The following is a 20,773-nucleotide window of genomic DNA, read 5'->3' as shown; positions in this document are numbered from 1 at the left end:
AATCGAATTGAGAGCCCAGAAGTGAGCCCCCACACCTATGGACATCTAATCTTTGACAAAGGTGCCCAGACTATTAAATGGGGGAAAGAAGAGTCTCTTCAACAAATGGTGTTGAAAAAATTGGGTGGAACCATGCATAAGAATGAAACAGAACCACTATATTTCACCAAATACAAAAACAAATTCCAATTGGATCAACGACTTCGATATTAGACCAGAAACTATCAGATACTTAGAGGAGAATATTGGCAGAACTCTTTTCCACATAAATTTTAAAGACATCTTCAATGAAACAAATCCAATTACAAAGAAGACTAAGGCAAGCATAAACCTATGGGACTACATCAAATTAAAAAAACTTCTGCTCAGCAAAAGAAACCACTACCCAAATCAAGAGACCCCTCAAAGAATGGGATAAGATCTTTACATGCCATACATCAGACAAGAGGCTAATAACTAAAATATATAAAGAGCTTGCCAAACTTAACAACAAGAAAATAACTCCATCCAAATATGTGGAGAGGACATGGACAGAATATTCACCACAGAAGAGATCCATAAGGCCGAGAAACACATGAAAAAATGCTCCAAGTCTTTGATTGTCAGAGAAATGCAAATAAAGACAACAATGAGATACCACTTCACTCCTGTGAGAATGTCATGCACCAGAAAAGGTAACAGCAGCAAATGCTGGAGAGGCTGTGGGCTCAAAGGAATCCTCCTGTACTGCTGACGGTAATGTCAATTGGTCCAACCTCTGTGGAGAGAAGTCTGGAGAACTCTCAGAAGGCTAGACACGGACCTACCCTATGATCCTGCAATTCCTCTCCTGGAGATAGATCCTAAGGAACCCAACACACCCATCCAGAAAGATCTATCTATCTGTGTACACATATGTTCTTGGCAGCACAATTTGTAATAGCCAAAACCTGGAAGCAAGCAACCCAGGTGTCCAACAACAGATGAGTGGCTGAGCAAGCTGTGGTCTATATACAAAATGAAATACTACTCGGCTATAAAAAATGGTGACTTCACCATTTTCAGCTGATCCTGGATGGACCTTGAAAAATTCATGTTAAGTGAAATAAGTCAGAAACAGAAGGATGAATATGGGATGATCTCACTCTCAGGCAGAAGTTGAAAAACAAGATCAAGAGAAAACACAAGTGGAACCTGAATTGGAATTGGCATGTTTCACCAAAGTAAAAGACTCTGGGGTGGGTGGGGGAGAGAATACAGGTCCAAAAAGGATGACAAAGGACCTAATGGGGGTTGTATTGTTATATGGGAAACTGGGAAATGTAATGCATGTACAAACTATTGTATTTACTGTTGAATGTAAAACATTAATTCCCCAATAAAGAAAATTAAAAAAAAAGAAATATATATATATATATAGCTTCCAAGACATAAAATCTACTGGCAATTCACTCTACTGTTATCATAAAATTATTCACCAAAAGACATATCTAAAGTGAGTACTTAATGAGTAAAAATTTACACAACAATTTTATAACATATAAACTAGGATGCATATTGCATTTTAATTAAACCCCAATTTCCATCCTTGAATTAAAAAAATCATTAGTGATTACCCAAGGATTAAAATTCTGTTTAAACATCTACATTTGGACTTACGGGAAAAATCAAAAATGATGCCTCACACAATTACTTGGATAGGTTAGCTAAATTTTATGGGTTTGTTGACTTATTTCTGTGCCAAGCTTTATTCTTTCCAAGAAAATTGTCCTATAAACTGTTTTTTAAAGAGATTAGAAATGTAATGTTCAGTGAATACTGCTTTTCCAGAAAAATTAGGTTTCATGGGAGAAGGATCACTTCCTAAAATGAAATATTGCCTTCAAAGCATCCAAATGCTGGAGGTTATCTGTTCATTCAGGGAGCATAAGCAACCCAGATGAAGAATAACTAGGCAAGAAAGGTATTTACTGGGCAACATATATAAATAATTTTGTGTAGTTCAGCCAAATGTGTATTATTAATTCTTTAGGAAGACTTTGTGAATGTGAGCCAGTGCCTATAACAGATTTATTAACTCTAACAACAACAACAACAATATAGCTGACCTCTGCCATGATCTCACCTACCCAAACCTGAACTGGTGATCTCACCAGAGGCTCAAATATTTCTTTCTGAATTCAGTTAATGAGATCCTCCTTCCCCTTGCCATTCAAGGAAAAGCTTTCTCTCTTGGCCTCTTCTTCCGTAGCCAGTCAACAGCGTCAGGTTGAGCCTGATGTCTGCTTGTTGCTGGCTTTGAAAGTGACTGGGATCCCTCCCCCCCCTTGTTTTAAATACCTTCCTTACTAGGAAAGACTGTGGTGAAATTTATCCTAATATACAAAATATCTGAAGCTTTCCTTTCTGATAATACAAATCTCTGTAATTCTGGACCAGTTAATGCATTTAGCTTATTTAGTGAAATAGGTTTTTTTTTTTTTGTTTGTTTTCTTTTTTTATTTCCAGGGTTATCACTGGGGCTTGGTGCCAGCACTACAAATCCAACGTTTCTGAAGGTCATTTTTTTCCATTTATTGGACAGGACAGAGAGAAACTGAAGGGGGCAGGGCTGATAGAGAGACACCTGCAAACCTGCTTCACCTCTTGTGAAGCGATCCCATCCTGCAGGTGGGGAGAAGGGACTTGAACCAGGATCCTTGAGCTTCTATGTGCACTTAACCATGTGCGACACCACCTGACCCTGACAAAATAGTTTATCTTTCACCTGATATATGATTTTGTGGAATGTTCAGATATAAGTTTGAGGTACACAGAGATTTACAAAATTAAGTCTGTGTTAAAAATGTGTTTCCTCAGGCTGAGGGTATGGATCTACCTGCCAACGCCCATGTCGAGCAGAGAAGCAATTACAGAAGTCAGACCTCCCACCTTCTGCACCCCATGAAGAATTTGGGTCCATCCTCCCGGAGGGATAAAGAATAGGGAAGCTCCCAATGGAGGGGATGGGACAGGGAACTCTGAAGGTGGGAACTGTGTGGAGTCGTACGCCTGTTATCCCACAGTCTTGTCAATCATTATTAAATCACTATTTTAAAAAACTTTCCTTCAAAGAATAGTATGTAACCTCCCTTAGCTCTACTGCTCACATTTTGAACAAGAAAGCCCTTGATCACCTCGAGGGTGTGGAGGAATAACTTAATCATTAATAATGGTTATTCATTATGGTTACTAACTGTTACAGTTTTTTTTAAACTCTCTTTATTGTTAATTATAACAAATCTCAATATGGCTAAATCAGTAGAATCAACCTTCTTTGTATGCCAATAAAGTCAAGGTTTTAATTATTGTATCTACTCCTCCTTTTAATTATTGTATCTACTTCTCCTGGTCACAGACTTCTAATAAAATGATGTTTAACAGAAGTGAGTTTTAGGACCTGTACTGGAATATAAAGAACCAATTCCCCAAATAGAAAATTAACCCACCTTGGGAGTCGGGCGGTAGCACAGCGGGTTAAGTGCACATGGCACAAAGCGCAAGGACGAGCTCAAGGATCCCAGTTTGAGCCCCCGGCTCCCCACCTGCAGGGGAGTCGCTTCACAAGCAGTGAAGCAGGTCTGCAGGTGTCTGTGTTTCTCTCCCCCTCTCTGTCTTCCCCTCCTCTCTCCATTTCTCTCTGTCCTATCCAATAATGACGACATCAGTAAAAAACAATAACAATAACTATGACAACAATAAGAAACAAGGGCAACAAAAGGGAAAAGAAATATTAAAAACAATTTAACCCATCTTTTCAGAAATTCTCAAGGTTTATTGTTGCCAGTGTTTTGCGGTAGAATGTACCGGCACCATGCTGTTATTTATCAATTTACACAGCGATACTGATCTATTGCTACCAGACAAGTCATGAAGCATTTTTGCACAGACAAACATAGAAAATACATCAGAGCTGTTCTTTTTTTTTTCAATTATTTATTTCCTTTTGTTGCCCTTGGTTTTTTTATTGTTGTAGTTATTACTGTTGCCATCGTTGTTGGATAGGACAGAGAGAAATGGAGAGAGGAAGGGAAGACAGAAAGGAGGAGAGAAAAATAGACACTTGCAGACCTGCTTCACCGCCTGTGAAGCGACTCCCCTGCAGGTGGGGAGCCAGGGGCTCGAACCGGGATCCTTACGCAGGTCCTTGAGCTTTGTGCCACCTGCACTTAACCCAATGCATTACCACCTGATTCCCCGAGCTGTTCTGACAACTCAGTAATAATGCCATGTTATGTCCTATCGTGTAATAAACACTCTTGGGTATCTAAAAAGATATTAGCTGGCAAGACTAGTGAGGCGTCCAAGAGTTCCAAGGAGATTATCATGACAAAGGCCAAACCCATTTGAAAGTGAATCATAAAAGGGGACCCGGTGTTCATGCAGCAGATTTGAGCACAGACAGGGTGAAAAAGCACAGGGTCCCAGATCCAAGCACCTGGCTCCCCACCTGCAGAGGGAAAGCTTCACAGGCAGTGAAGCAGGGCCTGCTGGTGTCTCTTTGTCTCTTTCCCTCTCTATATCCCCCATCTCTCTTGATTTCTGACTGTCTCTATCGAATCAATAAGATAATAATAATAAAAAAAATCTTAAAGAAAAGAAAGTGAATCCATAAGCACCCCGGGCATTTTGAGTAGCAATGTTTTCATGTTCTGCTTCTGACAAGGACAGGACACAGCTGAACACAAAGCGAAGAAGTTATTCCATCAACTAGACTACATAGTATAGAAGATTAGGACTTGGTTCTCTCGTGGAGTTTTGATGAAGAGGTTTGGTAACGGGAACTGAAATATAGAAAAAAATGTGCCCATCACTGTACGTCACTATCATAATCAGTTGAGTTCTTCATTTGGGTATATAAGGCAATGCTGAGACACAGTTACCTTGCTTTGTCACCCCTATACACTTACTACTATGCCATACAGGGTTCTAGTGGGTACTGGACATGTCCTTGGATGTGGAGCCCAGTGTCAACAAACCTTTAGATGGCTTGTTGTCAAAAAGAACGTTTCTTTTTTTGTATTTTCTTTGAAACTTTTTTTTATTACTTTTATTTGTTTATTGAATAAAGACAGCCAGAAATTGAGAGGGAAGGGGGTGATAGAGAGGGAGAGAGACAGGGAGACACCTGCAGCCCCACTTCACCGCTGGCAAAGCTTTCCCTCTGCAGGTGGGGACCGGAGGCTCAAACCTGGGTCCTTGCTCATTGTAACATGTTCACTTAACCAGGTGTGCCATGACCCGGCACCAAAAAGAACAATTCTTAGGCATATTTCAAGCTTTTATTTTATATGTCAACCTCTCTCCTCCACCCCAACTGCATATTCCTTTTTTGCCCTTGAATGTCTCCTAGAACTTTCCTCTCTCTCTCTCTCTCTCTCTCTTTTTTCCTTCCTTCCTTCCTTGGTTCCTTCCTCCCTTCCTTCCTTCCTTCCTTCCTTCCTTCCTTCCTTCCTGCCTTCCTTCCTTCCTTCCTTCCTTCCTTCCTTCCTTCCTTCCTTCCTTCCTCTTTTATTGCAGAGTACTGGCTTGCTGTATTTGGTGCAGAGGGGATTGAACCTGGGGCTTTGGAGCCTCAGGCATGAGAGTCTCTTTGCATGACTACTACTAAGCTATCTACTCCCGCCCTCCAGAATTTTTCTTCTTGCTGGCCTTGCTTTCTCTGACTGACCATCCCGCATCTCCCTTCTCAGGCTCCCAGTGTCTTAAGGAGACATTGTGTCACCTTGCATCACACCCGGAGACCAGAGTGAGGATGCAACAGTCCTCTGTGAGAATGCAGAGGAAATTGCTGTTACATTTTTAATCATGCCTCAAATCCTCTGCTTCCTGGGCCAAATCATAGATGTCTTTTCTTTTTCTTACCAGGCTTAGTAAAAAGCCAGTGAAAGACTTTTCTGCAAGAGAATCAGTGTGATTTGGCATCTGGAAGCCAGTGAAAATGGAAGGAGACTCTTCAAGAGAGTGGCTTATGGTCTACAAAAATTAGATTAAGATGTCTGTGTAATTTCTATGCTATTTACTCCTTTGTGAGGGTCAAAACAGCACAAGTTGAAACTAGGAGAAACCACAAGATGGACCTGAGGTCTAGTTGGCTCAATAATTAACTGTATCACCAAGAATACGTTTGAACTCCCCTTCTTTAAAGGTTAGCATTCTGCTACGCCACTTGCTTTCTTCATCTATGCTTTGACTTCTTCCGTGGTGCTTGTAAATAACTGAATGATGATTAGATTACAATGGGTCACTAACTAAATCACAAACTCACTTTTCTTTCTTTCTTTCTTTCTTTCTTTTTTTTTTTTTTACTGTAACTAGCCATAAACTTAGATATAAAGTATGTGGATACACACATGGTGAGGATAGATCTCACCCCACTGTCCCAGGAAGTCCAGACCATTGTTTCCATGAGGTCCAAGCGGGTTGACTCCCAACTCTCCCTTCGGGTAGAGACCAATAGTAGGTCCCCCTGACCTCATGAACTAATGACAGGTGGCTTCTCCGGAATGGGGGATACCTTTCTGCACATGGCCCTTCTCTCCCCTTAAAACAAAGGCCATGGATTACATGGCCTAACTTGAAAGCCACCACCTATGTTCTTGCTCAACTACCCCTCCTCCTCCCCCACACCCTGAGGTGCCTGTAATTTACTGACACACACACCCCCTCGGGGAATTATGCATTGTGATCAAACCTTGTGTGGTAATTCTTCACTTGTGATCAAATACTTGGCAGGTCAACATGTGGCTATGCATTGTGTTGCTCTGTGTTTGGGTTAATGATGACCTTGACCTTCTCCCTGGGTGATGGACATATGCTTTCTCTCTCAATAAACGAGTTGCCCCACTGAGGCTCTCCCAGAGCTGACTGCTTGTCTCTCTGAGCCCTTTGCCCTCAACATGCGGAACCACCCCAGGACTCCCAGAGGGGCCACTCTGACCCTCTCTTACCCACTCTGACCCTACGCTGGCCAGGGGCATGGGGGCGGGCCCGGAGAGGCCACCCCCCACACAGACACAGTCACACACACACACACACACACACACACACACACACACACACAGTGCTTTGTTCCCAGCCAAATTCCCAGGAGCTGGAATAGTCTTTCACATAAAGTAGAAACTCCATCTAACTTTGATCAACGGCTAAATGAATCGATGAACTTTGGAACTCTGGGAGCGAAGCCTAAAAACGTCTGTTCTAAATTCGCAAAGCTTTTTTTTTTTCCTTCCAAGATTGTTGGATCACTGGAGAGCAATAAAGTCTTTTATCTCAGCCTCTGAAGAAATGACTTCTCTGAAATATGATTAAGTGCTATGCCCTCGGCTTTTAGAGAAATGTCTATTCGAACAGCGATTTTTGTCTTTTGTTATTCTGTGACCTCAATTTAAGAAACCTCACAATAAATTTGTCCTTGGACTCAGTGCCCAAAAGTTTGTCTCTCCCATCTAAATGATGCTCTCCAGATCAGAAAATGAAAGCCAGCCAGGCCAGAAAAATCTCCCTGTGTGCATTCAATGCCGCTCAGAGCTCTGTGGCTGTAATTATATGGGGCCAAGAGTCACGTTATGTCACGTTATGTCCATTCTTCTGCAGATTTCACCAGCTCCTGACATATCATCTTGCAACCAATTTTTTAAAAATATTTATTTATTCCCTTTTTGTTATTCTTGTTGTTTTTTTATTGTTGTGGTTATTGTTGTTGTTATTGATGTCATTGTTGTCAGATAGGACAGAGAGAAATGGAAAGAGGAGGGGAAGATAGAGAGAGGGAGAGAAAGACAAGACACCTGCAGACCTGCTTCACCACCTGTGAAGCGACTCCCCTGCAGGTGGGGAGTCGGAGGCTCCAACAGGGATCCTTCTGCTGGTCCCTGCGCTTTGCACCACCTGCGCTTAGCCCACTGTGCTACCGCAACTAATTTTTATCAACCTCTCAAAATCACTTTGGAAGCAAGCCAAATAAGCCAACTCTAAATGTCAGATTAACACAACAGTACCATTGTTGGTCCTCTTTGTGCTGTTTACAATGAGAAAATTAACATTTTATATTCAGTTAAGAGTGGCCAAGGCAGTTTCAGCCATCCTAAGGTCTCTCTGAAGGAACTGGACAAATTCCTCTTAGGGTAACTTGTACAAAGTAGACACCCTTGAAATATGAAAATGTATTTTAAACTATTCAGGCATTATTCCTAGGCGTGATAAATAAACAGATGTGTCTGTCTTCCAGGAGAAAATAAATTTGTACATATAAAAGTTTAAGATAAAACGTAGAGTGGGGAAAATAGCATTACTTTTAATTTTGTAAAGATATTGTGGGGGGGGGCGGCAGGAGGTGGTGCAATCAGGAAAGGTCACAAGATCTCAGGTATGAGGACTTGGCTTCCAGTTTGAGGTTCCTACCAGTGTGGGAAGGGGGATCTTTACAAGGGGTGAAGCAATGCTGCAAGCATCTTTCTTTCCCCTCCCTCTCCACACTATTTTTGTCTCTGTCATAATTAAACAAGCAAAAAAAAATTTTAAAAAAAACAGAAAAATGACTGCCAAGAGCAGTGCATTCATGGAGACTTGACCAAGGCTCAGTGAGAACCCTAGTGGCAAAAAACCAAACAAACAAAAAAGTTAAAATTTGAAAAAAAAAAAAATTGTGACTTTAATACTAACTATGACTTCTGCAATATGGCTGGCATATGGCCAGTAATGGATTTGGCTATCTTATTTTTTTAAATTTTTTTATATTTATTTATTTCCTTTTTGTTGCCCTTGTTTTTTTATTGTTGTTGTAATTATTATTGTTGTTATTGATGTCGTTGTTGTTGGACAGGACAGAGAGAAATGGAGAGAGGAGGAGAAGACAGAGAGGGGGAGAGAAAGATAGACACCTGCAGACCTGGTTTACCGCTTGTGAAGCAACTCCCCTGCAGGTGGGGAGCCAGGGGTTCAAACTGGGATCATAACGCCTGTCCTTGTGCTTCGCTCCACGTGTACCTAACCCTCTGTGCTACCGCCCAGCTCCTGGCTATCTTATATTTTTAAGGGAAAAAAAAAAAGAAGAAGAAAAAACTATAAAGAAAAAGAAACATAGCATTTGTTGACTAGGCACTGCAGGCACTGCTGGAACTACATCTCACTTAGTAATTTCAGTGATTCTGCTAAGGAGTGTTAGCATCTACACTTTAAAAATGATGCTTTGAGGGATTGGAGAGATAGCATGATGGTTATGCAAAAAGACTCTCATGGCTAAGTCTCCAAAGTCCTAGGTTCAATCCCCCCACAGCACCATAGGCCAGACCAGTATTCTGATAATAAATAAATAAATAATGATTTGAAAGGCCAGGCTCTCTGACTCCTCTTCCCCTCTCAATTTCTCTCTGTCTCTATCCAATAATAAATAAGGAAAAATATTTAAAATAAAAAAAATTATTCACACCTAATGAGAAGCCATCTAAATACATCAAACATCTAATGAAAGAGCTACAGCAATATATTAATAGCAACATAGTCATAGTAAGGGACTTCAACACCCCATTCTCTCAACTTGACAGATCATTCAGGCAGAAAATCAATAAAGACATGAGGGAGCTGCCAAGTCTTCAACTGTCAGGGAAATGCAAATAAAGACAACAATGAGATACCACTTCACTCCTGTGAGAATGTCACACATCAGAATAGGTAACAGCAGAAAATGTTGGAGAGGCTGTGGGCTCAAAGGAATCCTCCTGTACTGCTGACGGTAATGTCAATTGGTCCAACCTCTGTGGAGAGAAGTCTGGAGAACTCTCAGAAGGCTAGACATGGACCTACCCTATGATCCTGCAATTCCTCTCCTGGGGATAGATCCTAAGGAACCCAACACACCCATCCAGAAAGATCTATCTATCTGTGTACACATATGTTCTTGGCAGCACAATTTGTAATAGCCAAAACCTGGAAGCAAGCAACTCAGGTGTCCAACAACAGATGAGTGGCTGAGCAAGCTGTGGTCTATATACAAAATGAAATACTACTCAGCTATAAAAAATGGTGACTTCACCATTTTCAGCCGATCTTGGATGGACCTTGAAAAATTCATGTTATGTGAAATAAGTCAGAAACAGAAGGATGAATATGGGATGATCTCACTCTCTTGAAAACCAAGATCAGAAGAGAAGACACAAGTAGAACCTGAACTGGAATTGGCGCATTGCACCAAAGTAAAAGACTCTGGAGTGGGTGGGGGGAAGAGAATACAGGTCCACAAAGGATGACAGAGGACCTAGTGGGGGTTGTATTGTTATATGGAAAACTGGGAAATGTAATGCATGTACAAACTATTGTATTTACTGTTGAATGTAAAACATTAATCCCCCAACAAAGAAATTTTTAAAAAATGATTCTTGGGGTAATGAAGTGGACGTCTTAAACAGACAATGCCAAGAGTTACATCCGAGCTTATTGGGCCCCACCATTTTCATTTGTCCCATTCAGCTACCCTAAAAGGCTTTGCAGTCCTGTTTGTTGAATTCTTCTCTTACAAAATGAAGTGGTAATCCATATACGTCCAAAAGATTCAGAGAAATTATATGTGCTTGAAAGCAAATAAATATCTTCCATTTTGGGACGTCCAAAAGATTCAGAGAAATTATATGTGCTCGAAAGCAAATAAATATCTTCCATTTTGGGACGGGTTTGTCTCTTAACTATCCGTAAGAGATTGATTGTGAAGATATCCCAGACTTGGCCAGGCGGTGGCGCACCGGGTTAAGTGCACAGTACTAAGGGCAAGGACCTTCTTAAGGATCCAGGTTCCAACCTCCAGGTTCCCCACTGCAAAGGGGGCGCTTCATGAGCTTTACGCATAGTGAAGCAGGTCTGCAGGTGTCTCTCTCCTTCTCTTCCTCTCTCTATCTCCCCCTCCTCTCTCAATATCTCTGTCCTATACAATAAAATGGAAAAAAATGGCTGCCGGGAGCAGTGAATTCCCAGAGCAGGCACCAAGACTCAGTGATTATCCTGGTGGGAAAACAAGCAAACAAACAAACAAACAACAAAATCCTAAACTTTATAGATTACAGATGTCTATAAAGATTTGAGGAAAACCATGGACACCTGCTCACATAATATACATAAGCAATTTCTTTCTTTTTATTTTTTAATATTTATTTTCCCTTTCGTTGCCCTTGTTGTTTTTCATTGTTGTTGTAGTTGTTATTGTTGTTATTGATTTCATTGTTGTTAGATAGGACAGAGAGAACTGGAGAGAGGAGGGGAAGACAGAGAGGGGGAGAGAAATATAGACACCTGCAGACCTGCTTCACCACCTGTGAAGCGGCTCCCCTGCAGGTGGGTGGGTGGGGGCTGGAACCGGGATCCGTAAGCAGGTCCTTGCACTTTGTGCCACGTGCACTTAACCCACTGCACCACCGCCTGACTCCCTACATAGGCAATTTCTAACAATTATTTCCTTAGGATTCTAGAAGATTCATCTATTTCTGACATCCAACAGAGAGGTAGATTACTGGTCTTAATATAGAAAGTGCTCAGATTCCTTCTAGCTAGTGTTCACTCTCTCTCCATATATATGTGTGTGTGTGTGTGTGTGTGTGTGTGTGTGTGTGTGTGTACTTTTACACATTCTTACTAGTATTCTTTTACTTCACAAAATTCTTCTGGCTTATTTGAAAACTTTTGATAAAACATAACTTAACTAAAAAACTGTGGCTTTTTTCTTATTAAAGAGAATTTTCATTTTACATTATTTGGTATTATCTTTATTTATTTACTAGACAGAGACAGCCAGAAATCAAGAGGGAAGGGGGAGATAGAGAAGGAGAGAGACAGAGAAACACCTGTAGCCTGCCTCACCACTCATAAAACCTTCTCCCTGCAGGCGGGGACCGGGGGTTCAAACCCAGGTCCTTGTGCACTGTAACATGTGCGCTCAACCAGATGCACCACCATCTGGCCCCCAAAGACTGTGTCCTCGCTGGTAATCATCCTAATAAAGTAATTTGGCATGCTTGTCATTGTCTCGTGAGATGTTGCAACCTAGGGCAACAGCTACTGAGTTCTGGCAACTGTTCTAGGCCATCCTCTTAATTCTTTATTCTCATTCTCCCCCCCCCCCCCCCCGACACATAGAGACACAGTGTGAAAGTTATCACAACACCTACACCTCCTTCAATGTGCTGAGGGCTAGGCAAGCATTCCATACAACTGTTTCTCTTTCCTGCCTCACAAGTCTTCCTTGAATATAGCTCCTGTCAGGAGTCAAATAGACTGCTTTCGAAAGACCCCTTATCTCTCTGTGTGCTTTCCAGTATAGAATAGATGAATCAGAATTACAGGTCTCCAAAAGAAAATCTGAAAAGTTATTCCCTTGTTGTTTAATCTAGAATGGATCCTCTGCAACACTGTTGTTTAAAGAATTGCATCTCTGGCATTGCCCAACTAAACTGACTGCGCCGCCATCTTATTTCAAGGCCCGGGGGCAATCCCTAAGCATACCTTCTGTTCCGCTGTCATGGTTAGACTCTGCAGTCGGCCAGTCATATTCCCTAGACTCTTCTCAAAGGCTGCGACAAGATGAGCCTGCGAACAAAATGGAAAAGAGCACATCTGAAATGTCAGTATACTGCCCAGAGGAATAACAACAACAACAAAAAAAACCCTTCCTCTTATGAAATGGTTGACCTCAGGGATCCTAAGAGTTTAACTACTTTGACCATTCAGAAAGCATCTCGGTGCTGACTCTCCAGGAACACGATCTTCTTTATCATTTTCAAGCGTCAGCCAAAAATCAATGTTTGAGTCTCTTGACATTTTAATGTGAGTTCAACTTCTGAACCAGGGATGTGGTATTTTGCAAAATAATAATACCTTCGGACTTGCACATCATGGAGAGAGCTGTCTCCCGAAATATTAAACAAAGTTCTGAGTTGATTTATTTATTTGTATTTATTTATTTATTTTGGTTTAAAGCCCAAAGAGGTCACTGCAACAGTCAATGGACAAATGTTCCCCGTTTTAAAACCTGTGTGATGACCTTTGAGGATAATGTAAGCTCCTCTATTGTAATGAGTCTCTCCTTCAAACTGTCAACTGTTATAGCTGACAGCTATAACCTGATATTGCCTTTTTGCTACTGACAAAGGGAAAAAAAAAATCAAAGAGTTACTTTCAGTTCCCAAAGTCTTTAACAAAAAAAGACATTTATTTCTATGGTCTTCCTTTTAGCTAAGGAAGTGTATATATGCCAGCTAGAAATAAGATTTAGTTATATCCTGTTTAACATTATTGATATGGAATTAGGACTTTATTTAAAAATTCAGACAATGATGATGATTAAGTAGTATTTAACAATACTCTCTCTCCCTCTCTCTATCTCCCCTCTCTCCCAACTTCTCTCTGTCCTATCTAATAAAATGGAAAAAAAAAAAAAAGGCCTGCAGGAGCAGTAGATTCATAGTGCAGGCACTGAGGCCCCCCAGAGATAACCCTAAAGGCAAAAACAAACAAACAAAAAACCAATTCTCACTATTCCCATCACTGTCTCCTCTCCCTACTGTTGTGACATTTCTAGTAATTATGTTCTTGCTTCTCTTTCCAGTTTTGCCGCTAACATTACATACTGAAAATACTAATATATATATTATTAGATATAGAGATATTGAAAGGGGAGGAAGAGATAGAGATGGAGAGGGAGAGAGACAGAGACACCTGCAGCCCTGCTTCACCACTCCTGAAGCTTTCCCCCTGCAGGTGAGGACCAGGGGCTTGAACCCAGATTCTTGTACTCTGTAGTGTTTGTGCTTAAGCAGGTGCATCACCACCTGGCCTCATTTTTACCTTTAGGTTCCTGTTTATCAAACAGTTTGCACTTTCTATCTCACCACCTTTCAGCCACCAAGTTGCAGATGCTACCATGGAGCCATCCTGACTTCCCTGGGCAGAGGACCTCACCAATGTGTCCTGGAACCTCCCCTCCCCAGAGCCCTGGCCCACTAGGGAAAGACAAGAAACAGGCTGGGGGTGTGGATCCACCTGACAACACCCATGTCCAGCGGAGAAGCAATTACAGAAGCCAGAACTCTCACCTTCTGCTCCCCATAAAGAATTTTGGTCCATCCTCCCAGAGGGATAAAGAATAGGGAAGCTTCCAATGGAGGGGATGGGACACAGAACTCTGGTGGTGGGAACTGTGTGGAATTGTACCCCTTTTATCTTACAGTCTTGTTGATCATTATTAAGTCACTAATAAAAATAAAATAAGAAAATGGATCACAGCACCCTGAAGACTTAGGCCACTAGACATTGATTCCAGAACAGCTAGAAGATCTAACTCCATTCCTTCAGCACTCAGATACCCAATGAAAGGGCCTTTACTTCTAGTTCCAAATTTACCCTGGGCTGCCTTTCTTTCTTGGATGCGGCAAAACGGAGAAAAGCAATCACAACGAAGGCTTACACTAGTCATCAGCTCATCAGTAGGTATGCCTCTTTATACTGTTATCCTCTGTCATCATTCTTTTCCTGACTCCAGCTTATCATTTATACATATGTGGTCACAATCAACATCAGCTCATATCCCACATTCTCTTATACAAGACTAATTTTAACAGCCAAAAAAATCCATACACACATAAGATGAAACAAAACCAAAAGTAGATCAGTCAAGGGGAAAAAAAAATTAAAAAGTCTCCACCACTGTCCTGTACATCCTTCCCCAAGGATAATCGCCATTGTGACATCTTTGGTAATTATTTTTGGCTTCTCTTTTAAGCCTTATCACGTAAGCCTGCAACCCTAAACGCTATGCTTTACCTTTGCCTATTTTTTTTTTCATATTTACTTATTTATTTTTCCCCTTTCTGTTGCCCTTGTTTTTCATTGCTGTTTTAGTTATTATTGTTGCTGCCATTGATGTTGTCGTTGTTAGGACAGAGAGAAATAGAGAGAGGAGGGGAAGACAGAGAGGGGGAGAGAAAGATAGTCACCTGCAGACCTGCTTCACTGCCTGTGAAGCGACTCCCCTGCAGGTGGGGAGCTGGGAGCTCCAACAGGATCCTTGGGCTGGTCCTTGCGCTTCCTGCCACATGCACTTAACTCACTGCAGTGGCATGATTTTTAAGCCTGAGTAAAATTTTGTTGATATGATAATGAAACTGAATATTCCCTAACTTGTGTCAGGAGAAGCTTGACAGGGTAATAAAACAGACAATGCTGTATATTAATTATGGGAAGCTGTTTAAAATATATATTATGTCTAGCTTTGGGAACATATAACTATCAGAGTAGGATGTAGGAATGACATTAAATTCAATCCCAGAAACACCATCTGATTCTGGTCTCTCTCTGTCTTTAATATATATATTTTTTAAAAATTCACCTTTTTTAAAAAAAGATTTTTTTATACTTATTTATTTAGTTTCCCTTTTGTTGCCCATGTTTAACATTGTTGTGGTTATTGATGTTGTAGTTGTTGGATAGGACAGAGAGAAATGGAGAGAGGAGGGGAAGACAGAGAGGGGGAGAGAAAGACACCTGCAGACCTACTTCGCTGTCTGTGAAGTGACTCCCCTGCAGGTGGGGAGCCAGGGACTCAACCCAGAATCCTTAGGCCAGTCCTTGCGTTTTATGCCACATGCACTTAACCCGCTGTGCCACCACCCAACTCCCAAAGAAAGAATTATTTCCCTCATAAGAAATAAGATGTGATGTCACTTTGAATGTTGTGTGAACATATGTCTGCATTTTATTTGTTCACACAGAATTCACTGAGAGCCCGTCAACCAAATTCAAAAACAGATCTCATCTTGTTGGTTTATAAGTTAATCACCAATAAAAAATGGCTTATAGAGAGATCTCTTTATTTGGAAATATTGCCAACTTATACACAGGTTAATTTATGTGGTGATCTGTATCACTGAACATCTGAAATTCAGCAGGTGAATTGAAATGATTCTGAAGCTACTATAAATGAGATTTCAAATTTATCTAACATGGTATAAATTGTTCCTTCTGTGTCTGTCATGGTTAAAAATGTGCAAATCACTTTTCTCTTAAAGGAGATGCAGAAAAAGCAAGAGTAACAACCAGATCATATAAAAGGTATTAAATAGAGCAAAGACAGGACATAAACAAAATAACACCTGAGAGACTGTTCTGGTTAAGAGATTTATTTGCTGAAAGGTAGGGGGAAAAAAGGGGGAAGCTTTTGCTTTGTTCCATATTCATTTAGTGGTGTGTATGAAAAACGCTTCTGCTTACAGAAACATTTCTCAAACACATCACTGAATGCCTTCTGCACCCCATAAAGAATTTTGGTTCAGAGGGATAAAAAGAAGCTTCAAATGGAGAAGCTTCAAATGGAGGGGACGGGACAGGGAACTCTGGGGGTGGAAACTGTATGGAATTGCACCCGTATTATCTTACAATCTTTTTAATAAATATTAAGTCACTAATTTAAAAAAATAAATGTTAGTAATTTCTAAATTACCTAAGGGCTGAGACTTTTTCAAATATACATATTTTTAATTATCTTTATTTATTTACTGGATAGAGACAGCCAGAAACCGAGAGAGAGACAGAGAGGAAGAGAGACAGCCCTGTTTTACCACTCTGAAGCTTTCCTCCTGCAGATGGAGACCTGGGCTCAAACCTGGGGCCTTGTATATTGTAATAAGTGTGCTCAACCTGGTGTGCCACTATTGGCCCTCAAGTGCTGAGATTTGTATAGAAAAATAATGTAAAATAAATAAATAGACACATGCACCCCACCTGACGTGGCTGCAGGAAGGTGTAGGTGAGAGGGTAGAGGGCAGAGGGCAACTAGCTTGTTATCCTACAAGCCAGAAGCAGGGCAGGACTTACAGTGGCCCATTTTTAACAAGGGAGGGGTAGCATTATAGCATAGAAGCAGATAGACTTCCAATTCAAAAACAAGAGCCTGGGGCTAGGGAGACAGCCTAACAGTTATGAAAAACAGCTTTCATACCTGAGATTCTGAGCTCCCTGGTTAAATGCCAAGCACTACCATAAACCAGAGCTGAGCAAAAAAACAATAGAGTAAAATTAATCACATATCATCGTGTGGATTCTCTATAAATAGTAGCATGCTAGGCCCAAGCAGTGATAGGTCAATTACCAAATTAAGAAAGAAACACTGAGTTCCAATAGAATCACTCATATTTTAAGCTAAAAAAAAAGGAATACTTGGATACTTAGAATGGTAAAGAAGAGCAAGTGTTGTAGCCTGGCCTTCCCAGAGCCCCACCCCACTAGGGAAAGAGAAAGACAGGCTGGGAGTATGGATCCACCTGCCAACACCCATGCCAGTGAAGAAGCAGTTACAGAAGCCAGACTTTCCCCCTTCTGCACCCCATAAAGAATTTTGGTCCACACTCCCAGAGGGATAAAGAATAGGGAAGCTATCAAGAGAGGGGATTGGATGTGGAGCTCTGGGGGGTGGGCACTGTGTGGAAATGTACCCCTTTTATCTTATAGTCTTGTCAATGTGGAGCTCGAAGGTATCACATTAAGTGAGATAAATCAGAAACAAAAGGATGAATGTGGGATAATCTCCCTCATAGGTAGAAGTTGAAAAACAAGATCAGAAGGGAAAATTCTTTTTTTTTTTAATTTTTTAAAAAATCTTTATTTATTTGATAGAAACAGCCAGAAATTGAGAGGAAGAGGGAGATAGAGAGAGGAGACAGAGAGACACCTGCAGTACTGCTTCACCACTTGTGAAGCTTTCCCCCTGCAGGTGGGGAACCATGAAGGGAAAATTCTAAGCAGAACTTGGACTGGTGTTGATGTATTGTACCAAAGTAAAAGTCCTGGAACATGATGGCAGAGGAGGACCTAGTGGGGGGTGCATTGTTATGTGGGAATGTCATGCATGTACAAACTATTGTATTTTATTGTCAACTGTAAACCATTAATCCCCTAATAAAGAAATTTTTTTAAAAAATGGAAATAGCTTAAAAATCACTATTTTGAAACCCGAATTTCATAATATATAGCAGCCATCTGCTTGTTATTCCAGGATTTGAATCTATAAGCCCACACAGGAGACAGTGACACAATAAAACCATTTAAGACATCTGTATCCATCTTAGGTGTTGGATTGCTAAGCTCTGTCATTGAATAGACCTTGCTGCAGACAAGCTGAGAGCCCACTGCGTCTTGGTATTTGCATAGCAAGCAATATGCCCTCCAGACACCAATTAAGGAAACTATAGGGGAATGAATCTAGCAATGAAATTTTCAGTTGCCTCTCAACTATGTGTTAAACAGACATGCAGTAAAGCAGGACAAACCATTTAATAATCAGGAAGCTAGAGGTAAGAATAGGGCAGAGGAGACTAGGGATCTTTGTGTGGAAAGAAGCTAGGAAGTCTATTTTAGGTATATTCCAAGGGGCCATGGCTTTAGTAGTTTTTCGCTGAACCTGATAGCTAACATGCAGATGGACTAAAATAATTGTCTGAGAAACGGTGTCACAGCTGAGAATAGGGCTAGAAAGATGGATTAGGGCAGAAAGTAGCTCCCAAACATGAGAAAAGAATATCAAGACCATCAATTATAAACCCCATTGATCTGACCATGTCTATTCATATTTAGCACAAGAGCCTGTGTAACCTGTCAGTCTGAGTTCGCAGTCCATGGTAACTGCTAAGAACGTCCAGCTTTAAAATGTAACAATCTTTCAGCTACCAAGTTGCAGATGCTACCATGATTCAATCCTGACTTCCCTGAGCAGATGACCTCACCAATGTGTCCTGGAACCTCCCCTCCCCTGAGACCTGCCCTAACAGGGAAAGACAGAAACAGGCTGGGGGTGTGGATCTACCTGCCAACACCCATGTCCAGCGGAGAAGCAATTACAGAAGCCAGAACTCTCCCCTTCTGCTCCCCATAAAAAAATTTAGTCCATCCTCCCAGAGGGATAAAGAATAGGGAAGATGGGACAGGGAACTCTGGTGGTGGGGACTGTATGGAATTGTACCCCTATTATCTAATAATTTAGTGAATCATTATTAAATCACTAATATATAAATATCTAAATAGCTTAAATAATATTATTCTTGTTTTGTTTGCCACTAGGGTTAATGTTTTCCACAGGGTAACATGTGAGCTCAGCCAGGTGTGCAAGTACCTCCTCATCTAACACAACTGTTTCCCATATTCGCCTGGAGGATTATTTATTTATTTTTGTATATATTTATTTATTTTCCCTTTTGTTGCCCTTGTTGCTTTTTGTTGTTGTAGTAGTTATTATTGTTGTTGTTGTTGATGTCATCATTGTTGGATAGAACAGAGAGAAATGGAGAGAGGAGGGAAAGACAGAGAGGGGGAGAGAAAGATAGACACCTGCAGACCTGTTTCACCGCCTGTGAAGCGACTCCCCTCCTGCAGGTGGGGATTTAGGGGTTTAAACCAGGATCCTTCCGCCAGTCCTTGAGCTTTGCGCCACATGCGCTTAACCCGCTGCCCCAACGCCCGACTCCTTGGAGGGTTCTTTATGACCTGAAATTGTTTTTGAAGACTTCCCTAGCCATACCTTATAAAAATATATATTTGTGGAGTACAAGTTGAAAGGAGGATATCAATTCAAATTTCTTCAGCTTGAAGAAATCATGTTAAAGTGAGCTGAGTCAGAAGCAAAAGGATGAATGTGGGATGATCTCACTCATAGACAGAAGTTGAAAAACAAGATCAGAAGGGAAAACACTAAGCAGAACACGGCCTGGAGTTGGCATCTTGCACCAAAGTTAAAGACTCTGGGGCTGGGAGGGTTCAGGTCCTGCAACATTCCGGCCAGAAGAGGACCCTAGTGGGAGTTGAAGTGTTGTGTGGAAATGTTATACACGTACAAACTATTGTATTTCACTATCGACTGTAACTCATTAATCCCTCAATAAAGAAATGTTTTAAAAATGTTTTTCATCGTTGAATACATGTTTGGGTACTATGCCAGCTATACTCTACAATGGTTTTTTTTTAATTAGTCATTTTTTTAAAGAAATCTTTTATTTAGATATTATTTGATAGAGACAGAAATTGAGAGGGCAGAAGGAAATATAGAAGGAGAGAGAGAGAGAGACACCTGCAGCCCTGCTTCTCCACTTGTGAAGCCTTCCCCTGCAGGTGGGGCCCAGGGGGTTGAGCCCAGATCCTGTGTACTGTAATTTTTTTTTTTTTTTTTTTTTTTTTTTAGTACCAGAGCACTGCTCAGCTCTGGTTTATGGTGGTGCAGGGGATTATAAAGCTAGGATCTCAGGGCCTCAGGCATGAGAGTCTGTTTGCATAACCATTATGCGATCTCCCCTGCCCTATGTACTGTATTGTGTGCTCTTAACCAGGTGTGCCTCGACCCTGCTCCCTATAATGATTTTCGCTTATTGTCTTGTCCAGTGCAAGTCACACGTTGCGGCACCTGGCGAAACCTATATCACTTGTGCTGTTTGGTTATGTGTGTGATCAGATTGGAGACCAAATCCCACCACACTGAAGGCACAGTAGTCTCTTTCCTTTTCTCTCTTTGTCTCTTCCTAAAAAAACAACAATTAAAAGTTGCACGCTGTGGCCCTATCCCTGCTTACTTTACTCATATAGGTCTCTGAAGGAGAAAGAAAACCTCAGTGGTGGCAGACAGCAAGAAGGCCAGCAGACTGTGCTGCTGACGTGAGTGGATTACTATTGAGGGAAGGTAGCAGGACATATGGCAGAATGGTGGGAGCTTCCTTACTCCTCCCTGTGGCTTCTGACA

General features: G+C 41.1%; 1 protein-coding gene across 6 annotated transcripts in view; it reads right to left on the bottom strand.

Annotated features, from left to right (window-relative positions):
* NAV3 (neuron navigator 3) overlaps positions 1-20,773 on the bottom strand; it is a 666,403-nt gene that overhangs the window by 78,072 nt on the left and 567,558 nt on the right. For all 6 annotated transcript variants that reach the window (XM_060191355.1, XM_060191352.1, XM_060191353.1 and 3 more), the window contains one exon: positions 12,505-12,588. In XM_060191355.1, coding sequence (XP_060047338.1) covers positions 12,505-12,588 — 84 coding nt within the window. The remainder of the gene's footprint in view (positions 1-12,504; positions 12,589-20,773) is intronic.

Source organism: Erinaceus europaeus, chromosome 5, assembly GCF_950295315.1.
Source record: "Erinaceus europaeus chromosome 5, mEriEur2.1, whole genome shotgun sequence".
In the NCBI taxonomy this organism is placed as follows: Eukaryota; Metazoa; Chordata; class Mammalia; order Eulipotyphla; family Erinaceidae; genus Erinaceus; species Erinaceus europaeus.
This window is presented reverse-complemented; position numbering and strand designations above follow the sequence as displayed.